Genomic DNA, 19,000 nt, shown 5'->3' on the forward strand with positions numbered 1-19,000 from the left:
GAGTCCTTTCCCTTTGGAATAGCGAAGCTACACAGGGATTCAGCCAAGTTGCTTCCACTTTTGTACATTTCAATGCCTTTTAGAGCGGTGTGGATTGCCATATCAAAGCCCTCTTGCAGGCAGACCGGAGGTCATGGAGAATGCCTGCATCTCGGCCCCTCTTGAAATCCCAACACAGCCCAGTGGGTGCTCTGTTGTTTTAGTCAAGAGCTAATTACCATTACTCTGTTGAGGGACAGATGGCCAAATATACTAGAATGACACTGACAACAATGTATTGAAGCATCCGGGGCCACATCATTTTCCAATCGCATTTATTTATTTATTTTCATTTCACTCTCTGCTTAAAACCCATGAGTTGGGATTCAACTACTTCACAGTCTTGCCCATGAGGTGTTTGGGACTCCCTAGTTGCAAGGTCACTGAAGAGATTGTCTAGCAGTCACTGTTAAACCACAAGGCCATTGTGCACTATTACCTGCTTCCTAAAGTTGTAGGCACGGTTTAGAAACCCATCGGGCTATCTCAGTTCAAGTAGTTCCCGTGGACAGAGAGCTGGGACGGGATATCCCTCCCCCAAGTTTAGCCAGTCAGTAATGAAGACCCCGATCATGTTTGGGGGAAGGTCAGCCTGCGTACTCCCCAGATGAGGCTGCCCACGTGGTTCAGTCCCCTTCTGTGATTCTTGACTTTGGAAGTGGGAAGTCAGTGCTTTCGTGCCCTCTTCCCTATTACTAAGAACTACCATATGAGGGAAAGACAAGAGGAGCCTTCATTTGCAAGCCACTTTTCTGTTGTTTTCTCCCTGGAAAGGTTAGGGAATAACTACTAAGCTTCTAGTTCATTTTGTTAAAAAAAAAAAAAAAAACTCCTACTTTTTTTTTTTTAAATATATATTCTCTTGAAGGGGGACGGGGGGCAAGAAAAACTTAACCAACCAAACAAAAAGCCCCTAGGACACAGCCAGCATTATATCTACTAAATCAGTTTGACCCTGCCGGGTAGATCAGACTATCTTTGGTACCACTATTGTTCAGCAAAGCCCTCCTTATTTGTTCTCCATCTACCTATCAGTTTTAGGCGTTATCTGGTCAGCTCCCAGCTATTTGGGATTGCATTTAAAAAGCAGCCCCACCAATCATGCCCTAGCAAAGAAAGTCCAAGACAAAGCTTCTCCTTTACAAAAGCTACAGTACAAGTCCGGCCACAGCTTTGGTAAGTCGCAGTTGCGAAGTTTGAAAACGAGGTCGTTGGGTTGCGGTAGCAGCTGATCCGGGACTGTCTGTACTCAGGCACATAGGAGAGTAGGAGCGAGTTAAAGCGTCATAGTGCAAATGCCCAGAACTTCGCTGTCCGTGCAGACGCTCAGCCGACCCAGCCAGAGCGCATCTTCTCCGGCTGGCGGGCGGCCAGAAAGGCCCTTCAGCAGAGCCTCGCGGCACATTGAGCCTCAAGGACGCTCCGAGAGGCAGGACGCTGCGCCGCCTGCTTTACCAACGTGTCAAAAGGCCAACAAGGAAACTTAGCAGCGTGCTTTGCCCGGCAGCAATCCCCGATCCACCCAGAAGTCAAGTGCAAGCCAGCGGCGGTTAGGAGCAATCCGGTGCATTTACAGAAACGAGCGCAATAGGCAGCTGGATAGGACAGAGGAGCCGTTTCTCAGGCAGACGCAGCCCAGAGGTCTGGTCGCAAGGCAGGGCCCTAGTGCAAAGAGGGAGGATGGGCAGGGGGCTGGCTCGGGATGCCCCGAGGATGCTGCGGCCGCTCCGTCACCTCGGGTGCCCCCTGCCCTGCCCCGCAGCGAGCTGCCCGGGAGCCGGCGCCGGCCGCGATCCGCGTCAGGGGGGGTCCCGGGCAGCGGGGCAGGGCTCCGGGGTGCCGGCGGCGAGGCGGGCGGGCGGCAGCAGCCCTTCCCTCTCGCGCTTCTTCTGCTTCATCCTGCGGTTCTGGAACCAGATCTTCACCTGCGTGTCGTGCAGCTGCAGCGCGCGGGCGATCTCCAGGCGCCGGGCCCGCGTCAGGTACTTGTTGAAGTGAAACTCCTTCTCCAGCTCCGTCAGCTGCCGGGTGCTGAAGCTGGTGCGCGCCGCGCTGGCGGCCCCGGGGGCTGCGGCTTTGCCTGCAAGGCAGAGAGCGGGGTCAGCAGCGGCCCCGCACCCCCGCGGGCAGGGACCGGGGCCGCTGGACCCCACCAACCCCCCCGGCTGGAGACTTACTTTTCCTGGGCGCGTTTCTCTTCACCTTCATCCAGTCGAAGGTGCCGCTGGCGGCGCCCGGGGCCGGGGAGCGGGCCGGCGGGTAGGTGCCGGGGGGCGGCGAGCCGCTGGGGACGCCGGCCGGCGGGAAGGCGGGCGCCTCGTGCAGCCCGGCCGGGAAGGGGCCGAGCGGCGCCCGGCTGCCCAGGTCGCGCCGCGGGGGCAGGCCGCCGCCCGCCAGCAGGGACGTGGCGTAGTGCGGGGGCCCGCCGCCACCCGCGCCCGAGCCCTGCGGCCCGGCCGCGTAGGGCAGGTCGTAGCCCGGCGGGAAGGTGCCGGCGGCAGGTGGCGCGGGGCCGCAGGCGCCCTGGCGCTGGCAGGCGGCGAAGCCGGGCGGGGGCGGCGGCGGCCCCGGCAGGCTGCCCGCGGCCCCGTAGGCGCGCTCCGGGAAGGCGCGGCCGCCACCGCGGGGGAAGAGCTCCAGGTAGGCGCTCATGGCCCGGGGCAGGGCGAGGGCGAGGGCCCGGCTCTGCCCGCGCCGCCCGCCACGGCCATGGCACCGCCCCGCGCGGGCAATATTGCCCTAATATAGGGCCGGCGGCCGGCACGTGCTGCCCCGCGGCCAATCGCAGTCCGAGCCCGCGGCCCGCCGCAAACTTTGCTGGTGCGGGACCGACTGCGCGGGCAGCGCCGGGATGGACACACACACGAACACGCACCCCCACGCACGCACACACACGAGCACGCGCACACACGAACTCGCAGAGTCACGCGCATGAACACGCACGCCCACACGCGGACCCATGGACGCAGGAAAGCGCGCACGTATACACGCGCCCCTCCCCCACGCATACACACACAGGAACACGGGTTCACACACACCCTCGCACACGCACACACACGAACATGAGCACGCGCGCACACGAACACACACACGCTTACACCCGCAGCTGCACACACGCATGAACACGCAGGCACACGAGCACGCGCGCGCACACGCACACAAGCGCACGGCCTGGCGGCAGCCCCGCACACAGGGAGAAGGGGCTGCCCGGCTGCCCCGGCCCCTCCCCCGCTCCCAGCTCTGCCAGCCCAAGGCGCTGACGGGACCTTAAAGAGCCCCCAGCCCCCCGCAGTGCAGGCTGGTAACTGCGCTGATCCGATCGCGGGGCACAAGTGCAGGGGAAGGGGACTAAGGAGGGCCGGGCCCTGCTCACTCCGCTTAGGCCTTTGCCCAGATGCCCGGCTGGGCCTGGCATTGTCGCCCCTGCCGCGAGGAGCACGAGCTCGCCTTGTCCTTCCTAATCCCCTGCCTATGTCGGGCAATACAGGCGCCCCGCCCTGGCACTCGGGTCCTCTGCCCTGCGCTGGACTCGCGAGTTTCGTGTCTGCTAGGGCAGGGGAGCAGCTGTCCCCTGCTTTCCCGGGTGCCCACGTTTTGGGGAGTAATGTGCCTTTCCCGCCTCCCTGCCATCTCGGCGCTAGCTGGGACTCAGCTGTGCGTGTGCTCCCTCTCCGAGAGACACTTCATCTTTGCAGATCCGAAGGAATCGGAGGTTAAAATGCATCCGGAAGCCAGTCCAGATCTGAAGGGTTTGGATGCTATTGTGCCTCCTAGCTATTAATGGTTCTGCTCCAGCAGATAAGTGCTTTGTCGTCTCTTGAAAGTGTATCCGAGGACTTCCAATGTTAATGGGCTTTCATTTTTCCCTTGGTAATATAGCATTGCTTACTGAGTGTTTACCACTGGCACAGAAATCAAAGAGCATAGAGCAGCAAGGAGATCCAAATCGCTGCTTTCCCAAACTTTCCAGCCTTTTCTGCTATTACTTTTTAAATCTTCATTTGCCCTGGGGAGCGGAGAATTAATTTGACTGAAGAAGACAAATGACCTTGGTTTCCAAAAATTGTATAAATACAGTTTGATTAGATACTTCTAGATACTTGAAACCTTGACTCGAGACCACGGAGCCCTGGGCTGAGTCCAGCAAACGGGGTTTCATTGCTACGGGCCAGGGCAGGAGGCTCAGACACATTGAGCACGCCGTTCTCGGGGCTCAGGAGCCAGGAGGAGAAGCACCTGTGGTGCTTGAAAGCAGAACGGGTGAAAATCCGAGTCAGGGATGCAGGTGGCTGGAGGGGAAGGGGCGAGATTTGGCCTATTGGACTTGGGGGCGGGGGGAAGGGGCAAGAAATAAAACGCGAGTATTTCCCATAGCTTTTCTGGCATATAATACAGTAAAGGACCCCGGGGGATGTTGTCATTATGAAAGAGAAGAGAGGTGTTTGTCTAAAGTCAGGCAGAAGGCCGGGTAGAGAAGCACCTTACAGATTTAGTCCTTATTAATGTGCTCATTACATACACGTTACTGAATGCGAGACCGTGCCCTCCCTCCTCACGCCTTCCTCCCCCCGCATAACCAGCACCCGCAGTCACAGGATGCTTAGTCCCAAGTACAACTGTATCGCAAAGGTTTGCCGCCTGCGTCCAGCTCAGAGCAACATACTGAGGGGCCAGATCTGCAATTACGGCAGTGGAGAGCAGCTCTCACTGAAATCTTGCAGTGGAGGTCTTCATGTGCGTCGGGGTGTAAGGGCAGGCCAGGCCCCCTGGCTGCTACCTGTCACAAACGGTGGCCCGTTCCGAGAGACGCGGAGCACATGCAGCACGCACGCGTGCCAGGGGGTGGGCTTCCCTCCGTGGGCCGTGGCCTGATAAGAGGCGCTCCAGCTGAGTGGTTTTGATTAGGGACTGAAAATGGGACACACGCTTGAGGTAGGGAATTAGTAGGGCAATGCAAGTGAGGTGTTTAATTAGCTCCTTACACTAGAAACTCCTATTAGAAAACTCACCCGTTGATTTCCTCCGCCGAACTTCAAAAGTTCAGAACAAAGTTTCTTATTTTCTGTTAAAATTCATCAGGAAACATTTCTAGGACGTACAGCAACAAATCAGTGAGTTATTTTTCTCCAGGGACCCCGCACCCACCTTTCCTATCTGGTGTTGCAAGAGTAAGAGCCTTGTCATATTTTTTGTGTGTCAGGTCTTTGGCTGACAGCTTGCAAAGCTCCCCGCCACGTCTTTTCTTTTTCCCTCCTTCTTTTTTTCTTTTGCCTGAATTGTATTTTTGCCTGAATTGTAATATAGGTTTGCGTTTCCAAATCTGGCAGGAAAAAATAAATACGCCAAGGTGTCTTTCAGATCATAGTTTTTTATTTCTCAACAGTCTGTAAAATATATTCTGCAAGACAATGGAGCATGAATGGAGCAATGCTTTTGCTGTGAGGTTGCAGAATGGTTTTTGCTACTAAATTACTGCTAACCTAGATCTTTGGATTAGGTGTTCTCTAACGGCACCTTGACACAGACTTCTGAAGTGTTACCAACTGTGTTGTCAGTGATTCACCAATTATGATATATATAATTCACCAGTCATAATTCATAATTGGTGAATAAACATGTCTAGATATATATAATATGTCTATATCGCTCTCTCTTCATATGTATATATATGTATATAAAGAGAGCGAGAGAGGGAGGGCGATATCTATCTATCTATATCTATATATCTGTATCTATATTATAGATAGATAGATAGATAGATAGATAGATAGATAGATAGATAGATAGATAGATAGATAGATAGTCAACTGGCAGGAAATTTAACTGTGAATGGTTATGATCCCTAGAGAGACACATTTAACCAAAGGAAGCAGAAACCTATTATCTGGTTAAGAAATTTTAGTTGTTTTTTCGGATTCCCACCTCCCCGCTTTAAAGCAAGCAGGACCTCCGCTTAAGTTAGTTTTGCAATCGCTTTGCATACGCTTTAGTTTTGTAAAGTCGTTTTCCGTAGGAATAATTCTTTTTTTTTTTTAGCAAATGAAACCCCTTCAGACAGTGAAATTTTACTCTTTCTTCACACCTCATTAAAAAAATGAATTGAACAAGTGATGCCCCTTCAGTAAGAGGTACTTGAGATCAGTCAAGGCTGAGCTTCCAGAATTCTGTAACAGTTTTAGTTGATCCTTTCATTCTTAAAATACAATGCATTGTTTTACCTATTGCAAAAGCTGTGTTTTAAACCACTTTGAACTAGGGGATTTCATCCATATCAGCTGGACAAGTTTGTTCCGGTACTGCTATTTATTTCTATCCATTACCTGCCTACATCAGTTTACTTGTATAGGAGTGAAGACCCCAGCTACAAGCCCTTCCGGATTTTCTCATTCTGAAGGTCTCTCTTTGGAAAAAAGCTGTAGTTTTCAGCATAGTCTAACATCACTATTTTCAAACGTGGGCGTCACATCAGGGAGCTGTGGGTTTTCCTATAAGGGGTTGGAGAAGATTTCTAGAAAGTTCAGGGGTAGGGAAAAGAAACCCGGAGATTTTTAAAAGCGGAAAAGGGAGCCTCTGTAAGCAGCGGTGGGAGACCGGTAATAGGGATGTGGAGGCTGCCTGGGAGCGCAGTGCTGCAGACTTGCTGGAGACCTGGAACGAGTCAGAAGAAACTTAGGAGCGTGCAAATCGGCAATTATTACAGCGACTTGGCAGAGGCGTGAAAAATAGCGCCCCTCCCTACAGGCGTTTGCTCCAGAGTCAGCCGGAGTCACGTACCTGTTAACACGCGGTAAGTATTCCGAAAAACACTCGGAGGCATGCAGGCGCTGGCAGGGCAGATCCGCCTCTACTGAGATCAAGGGCACCTTGTAGAGAAGAGTCCAAGTCAATACTTCAGGAATTGTCACTTTGCTCATTTTCTTCCATTTTTTCCCCAGAAAGATTGTTTGGACCTGTTCTGCAAACTCTGTTACCACCAGCAGAAGGGAAAATGTTCTTTGGCCCGTCCTTCCTGCTCTGAGCTGCTCTGTAATGGGATGCCACTTGAGCCTAAAGAATAGGCCCACCACTAGTGTAAATTCAGCAGACCCCTGGCACCCCTCAGAGGCCCTAGGCCAGTAGAGCCGTGGTCGGAATGGGAGCTTGGAGCTTCGGCTCTGCTGCCTGGTAGAGAGATGAGTATTATGAATCTGGATCTACCGTGTTTCCCTGGCACTCCTCTAAAAAAACACTTCTGGGAACATCTTTTAAAGAGTCTCCAGGCAAGCTGACGAAGTCCATATCATGATTGGTAGGTTTTCAAAGACTGTGTTCAGGAGAATTTGCCAAAATCCTCTACATAAATTATTTTGGCCTTGCTGTACAAGAAAAAGTCGCAGGTGCCTCACTGAGGAGGCTGTCCATAGGAGTTGCTGTATCGGATAATAAGAGAAGCTCGCATAGGGAAACGTTAGTTTGGGTGGCACTCCAGCGAAATCCACATTCAGCTCAGGGGCAAACACGAAGGGGCTGTAGTGTAGGCTTGCAAGGCCGTCCTCTCCGCTTTAGGTAGAGGAAGGTGAGTCTCTGTCCCCCACTCTAAGCCTGGCTCTCTTGGCTGGCCTTTCCAGCAGGCCTGAGGGGCCTGGATGAGGCAGGAGACTGATTAAGCCCCCACACTGTGCCTGGAAGAGGCGGAGAGAAAGTTTCTACCTCCTTCTCTAAGAATATGGACAGCCCCAGCGATTCCCACCAGTGCTGTCGAGCTAACCCCCCTGTCGGGAATTCCTGCTTCCTTGGCCCTCTTACAGGACCCTCTGACCATTGGTAAAGGAGCCCGGGAAACTCGGGGACTATGCGCCTTGAGACTTGAGAGCATTGCAGGGGGCCCTTCTGTGGACAACAGTTTGTTAGTGAAGACAAACACACACACCGTCTTCCTCTTCTCTCTCCCACACAGCGCCTCGCATTGCTCCCATCTGCCTTTTCTTTCCAATGGCAGCTCCGTCAAGTGCTGGGTGCTGTGCAAAGCCAAGTGCAGCCCCCGCGTCTTGGGGCACTCAGCCCACCAGCAAGCCCCCTCCACACGCTGTGTCGTTGTGTTGTGTTTTCAAGTGCAATTGCAAGGGAGCATGCAAAGCCAAGCAAACCGGCAGGTATTGGATAATGTTGGGAGTTATCTTTCTAACTCAGCTTTCTGCAGCTTGGGGTTATTTCGATTTTGATTCCCCCCCTGCTTTGTTCCTTCACGGAAACCTTTTCCATAAGCAGCTTGGGCTACCTCCCGGCCTGCGTTTCACAGCTGATGCTCCGACCCCTGAGCTATGTTAGGGGTCGAGCCCATCATAGACCCTCAAGTTTAACGCGAAGTAAGATAGGCAAAGCTTGTCTTGGTTATCCGGGGCAGCCTGTATTGTTGTGCATTGTCTTGAAAAGGCCTTCACTAGTAGGCTGTGCTCTGGTGTGTGTGTGCGTGTGTGTGTGTGTGTGTGGGCACTAAGTCTGCTGAGGTTGTTCTCCACGGGGTCCCTTTTTGCATGTCGCTCTTTGTGACTAAAGGATTCAGTTGCAGCCTCCCTGCTGGAAGCTGAGCGCCGAGCGCTAGCCCGTGAATATTAGATGGCGGGGCTGAGGTTTGCTTTCTGTCTCCTCCGGCTGTGGTTTCTGGTCGAATCCCAGCTGGCCCGGACTCGAGCTGGAGTAGGAGGAACCGCTGTCGAGTGAAAAGTGCACATTGGGTGATTGATGAACTCTTAATAGAACCGATCCCCCCTTCCTCCCCCGCCGGCCCCGCTCCCAGCACGGACCGCAGCCTTCCCGCTGCAATCGCTCGCTTGGTAATGGAGAGCTCTTGCCTCTTCAGTGATTAACTTGCGATGTAGTCCCTGGGAAGTGGCTGGGGCCGGGTAACGGGCTCTCCCGGATCCCGCGCCTTGCAGAGCGCGGGCTGCGGGCTCCCGGGGGCCGTGTCGGCAGCGCCGGCCCGCGCGGGCGCTGCTGGGCCCGGCTCTTTGTGCCGCCGCCGCCCGCCCGCGGCCCCGCCGCTATTGTTCGAGCCGGGCCGGCGGCCACGGGGCCTGTCCCCGCTGGAAGCATAACAGGACCTCAGCCTGCGGCGCCTCCTCCTCCCTCGGCTCGGGGGGAGGCCCGATCCCGCGATCTCCGAGCGACCCCGGGCCAGGGCCTGCTGGGGAGCCCCTCTTGTTTGTCCTGGAAGCTCCTGTCCAGCTGGGGCCGGGGGTCGCCGGGCTGCCCGGCAGGAGCCGGAGCCGCCGCACTGCTGCCAGCCAGCCCCGCCGCTCCCGCCGCCTGCCAGGCGCGCGCCCTGGCACTCGGGCGGCTCGCACCGCTTGGCAGCGTGGCCCCCCCAGCGCCTTTGTGCGCCTGCCGTGCACATGCCCGGGGCTTTCCGCTGGGGAGCCCCGCCCGTAGGCCTGAGCCCGCGCCAGGAGGTTGCAGCGTGCCCTGGCATCAGGGCCAGCTGCGACCTCCCCGGGGGCTTGGGGCCGCGGGCCCGAGCAGCTTGCGAGGCGGCCAGGCAGGCGGGTAGCGGGCGGGCGGCTGTGCAGCGCCGGCCTTGGCTGGGGCTCCCCCGCTCCGCTGCTTCCTGCCAGGCCCGTGCTTGGGGAGCGGATCCCGGCCAGATCGGAGCGCCCTGCCCCTGCCTCAACCCCAGCCCCTGCCCCTGCCCCTGCCCCTGCCCCCGCCCCCGCCTCCGCAGCGCTGTTTCCAAACTCGAAACTAGCGTTATTCAAAGGTGATGACATTAGGCAAGGGGCGGGGGTGCTCCTGTGGGTCCAAGCGGACTACACGGTGCCTGCTGCCCGCTCCGATGGGCGCTGTGCTGGGTTCCCCACTGGCCACGGCTACGAAACGCGGGGGGAGAAAGGCTTGCCAGGCGGGGAGCGGGGGGCGGGCCCGTGCTTCAGGACCGCGCTGTGCACAAATGGGGCCCATCGCAGAGAGCTGCTCGCCGCCCCCAACCCCCTACTGCCTCCCGCGACCGGCCAATTTGCAGGTCGCTCAGCGGTGCCTTTTCCCCTGCCCCGCTCCCCAGACAACCCGCAGGCTCATGAAGGCGAGCTGCCGGCGGGCCAGGGCTGCCGCGGCCCGAGAAGGACCCAGCTCCCGGCAGGGGAACGGAGCCCGCGGCGGCGTCTCTGCCGCCAGGGGCCCGGGGCCGAGGGGTATCTGTCTCCTTTCAGACCTCCTGTAGCCTCGGGTAAGGGTGGGGGGAGGAGGCAGCGGCAGGACCCAAGTGATGGAAAGAAAGAAAATGTGCTCGCGGACCCGACGGACCAACCCCTGCCCCCGCCGGCCCCGCGGCCTAGCGGGAAAGGGCCGGGCCCTGCCGCAGCCTAGGCGCCTGCTTTTCGCGTGTAGGGCCCGACCCGCTCCCCCCGCAGGCTCCGCGTGGGCGGGGGGGCGTGGGGAGTACGGAGCAGAGCCCCCCGGGAATGTGCAAACCCCGAGACAGAGCCCCCCCCCCGAGTTCCCCCGGGAGCAGATCTGGCTCCACGCCCGGGCAGATCAAGCCCGGCTCACCCTGGGGACCCCCGCGCTGGAGCTGCGCTGCGACGGGAGCGGCCCCTGCCCTCCCACCCTTGGGTGCGCTCCAGCAGCGGGCGCGGGGCCTTGCCGGGCTGGGCGGGCGCGGGTGGGATTTCTCGGCCTCCTGAAGAGCTCCGATTAATATTTAAAATGCCGGGTTTGAATGAGCATAAAGCCCCCTTCGGGGCACGCTCCAGAGCCCCAAGGCCTGGCTGGGAGACTTTCCCAGTGGGCTTTGGATCAGCTCGAAAGCCGCCTTGTCGCCCTTTTCTTCTCTCTCCGGCAGCACCGAGGAAGGCATGGCCGCTGTGGCACCTCTGGGCCAGGCCTGGCTGAAGCGGGGTCTGAGGACACGCTCCCCGAGCCGCCGGGCTGATTTCGGGGCTGGCGGGGCGCAGGGTCGGGAGCTGGCTGCCAGGCTTTGTGGCAGGCCCCCGGGCGGGACTGGCAACGCGGGGCGCCTGTTCCTGTGGCTGGGTGATGTGCAGCGCTGGAGCGGCTGTTTTATAATTTATGAAGTTTAAATGGTGGGCCAAGAAAAAGGACGACTCTTGCCAAAGTGCCTCTCTCCCAGATTGCTGATGCTTATGCAAACTCTGTAAAAGCGCCAGCCATCTAGCTAAGGACCCAGGGCTTCTGCTAATTAGCTCGTGATCATGGGGCTCTATCGCGGTTACATCAAAGCACCTGGACCCGGCTAAGGGCGAAGGAACTGAATGTATTTATCACATGATTCCTCTCCGCTCCCCAGTCGGAGCGTTTGGAGAGAGATTTGCAGTTTTGCCCTACAAAATATAGAGACCACGTCCCAGGGCTCCCCGAAACACTGTATTTGTATCTTGTGGCCTAAAACCTCTGCCCCTGCCTCCACCCCGGGAAATTTCTAAATGATCCTCTTCCTTTTGTCGCGAATGTAAGGAAGCCTAGGCATGTCAGCCAGCCCACAAACCTTGGACTCCAGATGTCCGCACGTTCAGAAGAGTGACTTTGGGTAACATAATAGACTGTGGGAACACGCTGGTTCTGCATTTTGGATTTAGAGGTGGATGAAATGAAATCTGTTCCAATGTGAAGAACACTGATCTACAGGCACCAAATCGTTTTACAAATATGTGTGTGTGTGTCGTGTTAGACTCGACACGCCGCTGCAGTGTTCACTGTTACTACTTATCTGAATGTTTATTTATTTTACGTATTCCTAGCTTATCTCCGAAGAAGCAGCCGGTGTGAAAACTGTTATAGAAAACACGGGGAGGTCACGAAGTGGTTAAAATATTTCTTCGATCGAAGCAGTTTATTCTGGTTTTGTTTAGAGATCTACAACACGTATATTCAAATCTGCTCGGGTCAAAGTGAAATTTAACAAAAGGATACACTTCTTTTCTCAGCGTAACATGACATGTTTAAAAATAGCACGGAGAAAAAAGTAACTAATAATATTCTGAGTCTTTAGTGACCCACGAAACACCAGAAAAGAAAGATTTTCCTGTGTTGACAGAAATGTAGGAGTGAAGCATTTCTCACAATAGGAACAGGTCTGAGCATCAAGGGAAGGAGTAGGAGTTGGAGTATTTTTCAAACTAAAAAGTGGCGCGTCGCGACGACTTTGCTGGGAACACTGAAGATCTGAATCTTAACTGAAGGCTTTTAAAAGCGATAAGAAAAAGCCTTCTTGGAGGGGCATGTCTCCTTCCTAACAGACCTAACGCCACTTCTGCGCCTCCAAAAACCTTGGTAGCTCCACTGAGCGATTAAACACAAAGGTATAAATAAAAAAGGAGGAAATGAGATGGTTGTAAATCTTTGTTCCTTTTACGAAATATTGTGGTCACGGCAGTAAGAATAGTTGTCACAAGGAATGTACCAATCTCTGCTACAGAGGAGCACACGGAGATGATTTTCTAGCTGAAAGCTATAGTGAGCATCTCGGAAGAGTTTGTTTACTTTCGTTGTATCTCAGTTATTATACTTAGCGGCTTCCTTCCATTTGTATATCTTTGATTGTCAATTTTCTTACAAAGTGTTTTTTTATGCAAAAAAATTAATCTCGGGCTTCCAATGCTGTCTAAAAATTGATTTATGGTCGGTATAAAAAACAACAGTATAAATAACAAAGGAGATGGGCAGCTGCAGCATGGATTGCTATGGAAACCCTAATCATATTAGCACTATTAGAGGGTTTCTAATTTTTTGCATTCTAAGCTTACTCTATTTCAGATAGCTAGAATGTAATAAAAATAAAATAGCCCACCGAAATAATGTGTGCAAGAGATATTTAGTCAATAAATAAATGCCAACCTCTCTGAGGCTTTGGTAGGTAGAAAATTTTCAGAAACAACACGACCAAGTGCATTGCATTGTTCCAGCGGACGCACTTCTAACTAAACAAAAAGCGGCTTCCAAAGAAAATCTAAATAGATCTTCAAATGGTACCAGACAATTTGAAATAAATACGCTTTAAAGCAAAAACGGCCATTTGTGTAATGCCACAGTTTGTTTTACTCTATTAATGACTTACAATTTGCTGTCTTAATTAATCCTTACATAAACTACAGACACCAGCCACTGTTACAACTGTTCAAAACTACTCTCTCAACTAGTTCAGACCAAATATACTAAATAGGTGAAATGTAAGTCACCATGGACCTGAATCAATCTCCCGAAGTATTGGTGAATAAATTCTACAAATATCCACATAAATACATTAAGACGAGGATAAATAATCCGTGATACAAAAATGTCTCGCTTAAAATAATAAATACATATCATTTAGTCCAATGCAATCCTTACATTACGGAAGAATTAATAAATTAACTTCTCTGAAATAAGCTTATATGCAGGCAAGATCCCATCGCTCACAATTGGTCTAAAAACACCTCAGCATGACGCGCTGCTAATACTAATTGATCTCTAAGACTTACCTTCAAGTACATAATTACCAGATTATGAGTCCCTTGGTTTGCAGTATATTGCACTGTCATGCTTAAAACAGCTATAAAAGAAAGGATCCTTTTCATTGACTTATTTGGAGTCGCAACAAAATGAAAATAAAAAGAAAATGGTACAAAGGAAAGAAAGGACAGAAGGGTGGAGCTGTTAGGGGAGACCAATCCACTAATGCTGTTGGCACTCAGAGCAAAGTAACACCGTAACGTCAGAAAAGTGAGGTAATTGCAAGGTGAGTACATTTCCCGCTCTCAATCCGTCCCAGTCTACTACAGATGCGTGAGCTTGGGTGCTTCCTGAATCCTTCCCTGAGATGTGTGATGAGAAGTAAGATCTGTGTATGTGGGATGAGGGTCACAAGGTCCATGGTGGTGGTTGCCTGGGATCTGAGCAGCGCAGCTGTAGTCCACGCTGGCGGATGAAGGATGGGAAAGATGGCCGATATTGAACATCGGGCCAGAAGCTGGCATGGAATCAACAAAGTTCCCGCCGACGTACACGGGGCTGCCCTGCAAGTTGGGGTTGGCAAAGCCGCCGTTGCTCTGCATGGTGTGATGGTCGTACTCTGCTCCCGGGTATCTTTTCTGCTGGGGTAAGCAGCTGCTGAGAGGCGCTGTGTAAGCAGCCAGGCCATACATGTTTTGCTGCGATTTGGCGAAGGAGGTTGGTGAAGGAGCATCATAGCTAAGACTATTGACACTTGGAAGCTGGCTGGAGAATCCTACATGATTCGGGCCACTTAAGGGTGGACTTCGGTCAGGGGACTGTCCTACGGGAGAGTGCATGATCCCTTTGGCTTTCTGGTCTTTTTTGTACTTCATCCTCCTGTTCTGGAACCAGATCTTGATCTGCCGCTCCGTCAGGTTCAGTAGATTGGCCATTTCCACCCTGCGCGGCCGGCAGAGGTACCGGTTGAAATGAAACTCCTTCTCCAGCTCCACCAGCTGCGCGCTGGTGTAGGCCGTGCGGACCCTCTTGGATGCGGGGCCCGGGGGGCTCTTATCTTCACAGTTCTCTCCTGCTGGAGGAAGAGAAACAAATAAAGCTCCAGCCCTAAAGCCCTGACCCAGCAACCCATTCACTGCAGGGCACTGATACAAAGATTCAAAGGAACCTCCCCCCACCCCCAACAGCCCTGGCACACCTGTGTGCAAGCACTGGCATGGAGTCCCTGTTTCACTGCCCTCTGGTCCAGTGGCTCGGCAATCAATGGATCTGATCTGGTCTATTTTGCTGGACCTTCCCCAGGGTAGACTTGTTTGACCACCCATGAGGCACGTGGAGTTTTGTAGCTGGCACAACACAGCCCTTCCCAACGCACCTCTCTTTGAGGTATTGCCAATGCAGAATCAGTCCTGAGTAGGCCAGTGTGGGGCCGTCATACACCAGCTGAATCAATGACCAAAGACCCCCCACCCCTTCCCCTGGATCTGAACTCCCCCAGGCCCCTCGAAGGCATCTTAGTGGCCTTGCTCCCTCCCCCACCACAAAGGCCCAACCCTGCCCCCTCTGAGCAACGGATCCAACTCCTGTTGCTTTCTGGGGGAATAGGCCCTTATCCCGAGTCAGGGTGGAGCAGGACAAAATCAGCCATGGGGAGCGTGCTGAGAGGACTGGGGCCAAGACTGAAGGCGGCTGCGAGGGCTTGTGTAAACGCTGGGCTCCCTTCACCAAAGCAAAGGCCCAAGGCGGGTCTGAAGGCAACAGCCAGGAGCAGAGGACACGGAGTCTGAGATGTTCCCACTGCGGCGTGTGAGGGCTACTGGGTCCCGCAGCTCATGCTCCTTGGTTTGCAGAGCCCCCGCCAGGGCCCGTCGGGGACTGAGAGGCTGGGGGAGGCCAAAGGGGGCGAGGGGCATGGCTGTTTCCTCGTCCCACGGGCCGGGGGGGCGGGGGGAGCAGCCAGCTCCGCCCGCCGCCCAGACACCCCTCGGTCCCCGCCGAGGGCGCCCGGGCAGCTCCCACCCGCGTGGCCAGAGGCGGCAGGGCCCCGGGCCCCCAGCGGGCTGCGCCGGGTACCTGCGGCGGCGCAGCTGCTCTTCTGCTTGGAGTTCTGCCGGGACTCCTTCATCCAGGGGAAGATCTGCTTGCTGATGGTGGCGGGGCCGGCGCCCGGCGCGCTGGGGCCGCCCTTGGCCTTTTTCGGGGGCGCGGCGCTGGCGGGGTTCTGCGGGGGCGACGGGGGCAGCGCGGGCGGCTGCTGCTGCTCGCTGCCGCCCGGGGCCTGGCTGCCCCCCTGGCCGCCGCCGCCCGGCCGCATGCAGCTGCCGGCCAGGTCGCTGCCCTTGTGGGCCGGGGCGCGGAGGGGCGCGGCGCCCTGCACGGAGCAGGCGGAGCCGGGGTAGTCGGGGTCCAGCGCGGCCGCGGGGTAGGGCTGGTGCGCCGAGCCGTAGCCGTAGGCGTCGGCTTTGCCGTAGCTGTAGCCCCCGAAGAGCCCCGCGTTGTCGTAGTAGGCGGCTTTCTGCATGTCGCGCTCTGGGATCGCCGAGGCCGGGGCGCCCCGCTCAAATAACATTGACTGCGGCCGCCTCACGTGTCCGGCGCCGGCCGCTCGCTGCCGCGGGACCCACCTGCGGGGACGGGGACACAAAAGACACTTTGAGGGAGAGCCGGGCCCCGGGCCCGCGCCCGCACCCCTGCGCCCTGCCAACGCGGGCCTCTGCCTCCGGCTACGCCTCTTAGCTGGGCGCACGCACATGCACACACCTGCACACGCACACACCCGGGCACACACCCATACGCACACCTCCGCGCACGAACACGACGTACACCCGCGCACGTACCCAACACACGTGGACACACCCACACACAAACACAACAAAGGCACGCACGGCACGCATACACGCACCTGCACACGCACCTGCACACGCAGACACACACGCACAACACGTGCGCACACGCATACACACGCGCATGACACACATGCACATACCCACATGCACACACCCACACACGCACAACACACATGCTCACACCCATACCTGCCCGACACGTGCACACCCACGCACACACCCATACAACACACGTGCACACACCTACATATGCAGGCGCACACGCACGCACAGAAGAAACTTGACTAAAAAGTTGCAGTGAACACGGGGCGAGTGAGAAGAAACACGGCCAGGGCCCCTTCGTGTCGTGGAATTAGCAGGCGGCGGCGGCGGGCCCGCTCCATCGCCCTGCGCGGGCCGGGGCGGGGGGGTGTCGGGCTCTGCCACGATTGTGCGGGAGAATTCGGTGTGTACACACACACACACGCACACACACACGCACACACCCATAGGCACTAAGCACCAGAGCCATCCAGTGCACGGCTGCTGTGCTATCAGTAAAAAAGCAGAGACTCCATGGCCCCACAGTATCACTCTCGAATTACCTTAGATCATTTCTGAAAGCCCAGAGGTTTCTCCATAAGTTCACTCCTCCTCTTGCTTTCGTGCCTTTTATCTCTAAATTCCCCTTTCCCGGTATTTGCATAAAATGTGTTGCAAAACCACCTCTGCATGTCTAAACCGCCCTCTTTTCCCCGGTTCCTCAGCTGTATGCCCGTGCTATCATTTATTTTGTTATCCCGGATGTGTATATATGTGTATACAGTATTGCTGATGACTGACCTCTGTGTACCGTTTTGGTAGAAAGATTAACCAACATTTCCCTATTTTCCCTCCTTTTTTTTTCTTAGACACGCATGCGTGCAAGCGTGTGAGAGCCTCACATGACATGATGGATTGAACCAGAATTGGAAACTGAAGAAAACAGAGAAAATTCCATCTCTATTGTAAACCCGGTCTCTCTTTTCCTTTAAAGATTCCTAAGAAGTTAAAGTATAACTAAGACTATTCAGTAACTTTAATTTGCACTATAAAGAAAAACTCAGCGGTCCTAACTGCATTCTTTGATGACTTTACTTCTCGAAATCTTCTGCTCAACCTTTCTCCTACTTTCTTCAACCTTTCTCAATCTTCTACTCAACCTTTCTTGTCGGTGATTGTCAACTGAATCGTTCCGAGATGCTGTGGCCCGTTTTACCTCCTATTATAACCCATGCTGTGTTCATTTATTAGCATGCGCGCCTTAGTTCAAAGTCCGGATTTTTCCTTTCAAACTGCTGGGTCTCAAAAATGTACCTATACGAAAAGTTTCTGTACATAATCAATATTTTTGTACCGGAAATTGCCCGGGTGCCATGACTTGAAAGCAAATCTTAACTTTTTTTACTCCAACATGGGAACTAGTCTGCGACGTAGCAGCATGCTGTGATATGGCTCCGGAATGTTTCTAATTGTTTCCTTAGCCCACGTTTCTGTTCATATTTTTGCATCTTCGAATCACACAATCCGGATAAAGTGTCAAACACTTCAGTTGACAACATAATCTGTATTTGAGTAGGTCTCACGCGCTCACTGCCTCTCTTTTATTGTCTCACTTCTTAACACATTATAGAAAAGTAGGTCTAAAACATTAAAGCAGTAACTGATAACTGTCATTCTTCAGTCAATATTTATACAATGCTGTGGTAATATGCTATGTCAAATTTATTTGCCTGCTCTTCCCCGGTGGTAATGTGCATGACTAAGTAGCACTGTTCTTCTTTCTAAAATTCAGCCCAGTTTATATTCTAAGCCAAGGCAACTCCAATTCGAGGTGACTTTAAATTCTTTATCTTGTCAGTTTATCTGGAATACAGCTTAACCAGAAGGGCTCTTTTCTCTGCTCAACCCCAGCATGGAGACACTCTGGGAAGCTGGCAGGGGGAGAAAAATTAGCTGTCTTCTCCCCGAAGAAACCAACAAACAGGGGTCTAACGTGTTTGAAAAATCGCGGACTTCTGATGTGTGGTGAGAAAGTGTGATGCTCCGGAGAAGCTTAGCCACAGCTTAAGTGTATTTCATAACGTGTTTTTTTTTTAAATAATCAACTCCATTCATAATTTTCTATCTTGATCATTTATATTTTCAGTAACACTGTGGCATCCTGTTATGACAACACAACATTGTGCAGACAGACCATGTGAAATATAGTTCCCCCAAAGCATATACAGACTCTTAAGAGAGAGTATCGCTGCAAAACTGTTAAAAAGCCTTATTTCTTTTCTGAAATACCAACTGCTTGTGAACTCTGCTTGAACCTAAAAAGGAGGCAATGGGTCATAAATCACATGGACAATGCTCAACTGTTTGGTGGCTCATCTTTTAAGATCTTGGGGGGAGGCGGGGGGACCTTTACACGTTTTGGCTTTGCATAAGGCGATGTTTTCAGAGGTAACACCAAAGCACAGGCTCAACACTTTTTGGTTCCGCCGAAGCCAATCTCCAGAAAAAGTCACATCCAAATGGTTAGGCAGCGTTGTGGGAGGCGGACTGAAAGGCAACTGGGGCTAGGAAACCACAAAGTATCCGTGTCTGTGTTTCGAATTTCCCTGCCTGCTCTCCAGAAAGGTTAACCTCATCTGAACCGCTATACATTACATATGATAATGGAGCTCTTT

The 19,000-nt window shown here is 53.9% G+C and overlaps 2 protein-coding genes across 10 annotated transcripts in view; both read right to left on the reverse strand.

The window, feature by feature from the left end:
- Window positions 1-297: 297 nt before the first annotated feature.
- Window positions 298-3,650, reverse strand: HOXD1 (homeobox D1). 2 transcript variants are annotated; one of them, XM_090045416.1, is made up of 3 exons: window positions 2,217-3,650; window positions 1,965-2,119; window positions 298-1,701 (listed from the first exon to the last, which is right to left on the reverse strand). In XM_090045416.1, the coding sequence occupies exons 1-3, from the start codon at window positions 2,689-2,691 to the stop codon at window positions 1,660-1,662; spliced, it is 672 nt and encodes a 223-aa protein (XP_089901542.1). In that variant the 5' UTR covers window positions 2,692-3,650; the 3' UTR covers window positions 298-1,659. The 2 variants fall into 2 exon arrangements, with proteins under 2 accessions (XP_089901542.1, XP_089901541.1); XM_090045415.1 differs by having other exon boundaries at window positions 298-2,119.
- An 8,180-nt stretch (window positions 3,651-11,830) lies between these two features.
- Window positions 11,831-19,000, reverse strand: part of HOXD3 (homeobox D3) — a 64,604-nt gene continuing 57,434 nt past the window's right edge. For 6 of the 8 annotated variants that reach the window (XM_090045397.1, XM_090045396.1, XM_090045395.1 and 3 more), the window contains 2 exons: window positions 15,532-16,082; window positions 11,831-14,533 (listed from right to left, as the gene is read on the reverse strand). In XM_090045397.1, the coding sequence (XP_089901523.1) occupies window positions 13,782-14,533; window positions 15,532-16,027 (1,248 nt within the window). In that variant the 5' untranslated portion in view covers window positions 16,028-16,082 and the 3' untranslated portion in view covers window positions 11,831-13,781. Of the gene's footprint in view, window positions 14,534-15,531; window positions 17,207-19,000 lie in introns of those variants that run through there. The other 2 variants (XM_090045393.1, XM_090045392.1) reach the window with 2 other exon arrangements.

This window comes from Crocodylus siamensis, chromosome 4 (assembly GCF_052110815.1).
Source record: "Crocodylus siamensis isolate JL-2025a chromosome 4, ASM5211081v1, whole genome shotgun sequence".
In the NCBI taxonomy this organism is placed as follows: Eukaryota; Metazoa; Chordata; order Crocodylia; family Crocodylidae; genus Crocodylus; species Crocodylus siamensis.

Excerpts from the sequence above, each read along its gene's own strand:
- HOXD1 (XM_090045415.1), bottom strand. The coding sequence starts at position 2,691 with ATGAGCGCCTACCTGGAGCTCTTCCCCCGCGGTGGCGGCCGCGCCTTC. Across the intron at positions 2,120-2,216 it reads GAGAAACGCGCCCAGGAAAA|GCAAAGCCGCAGCCCCCGGG; the intron begins GTAAGTCTCCAG and ends TCTGCCTTGCAG.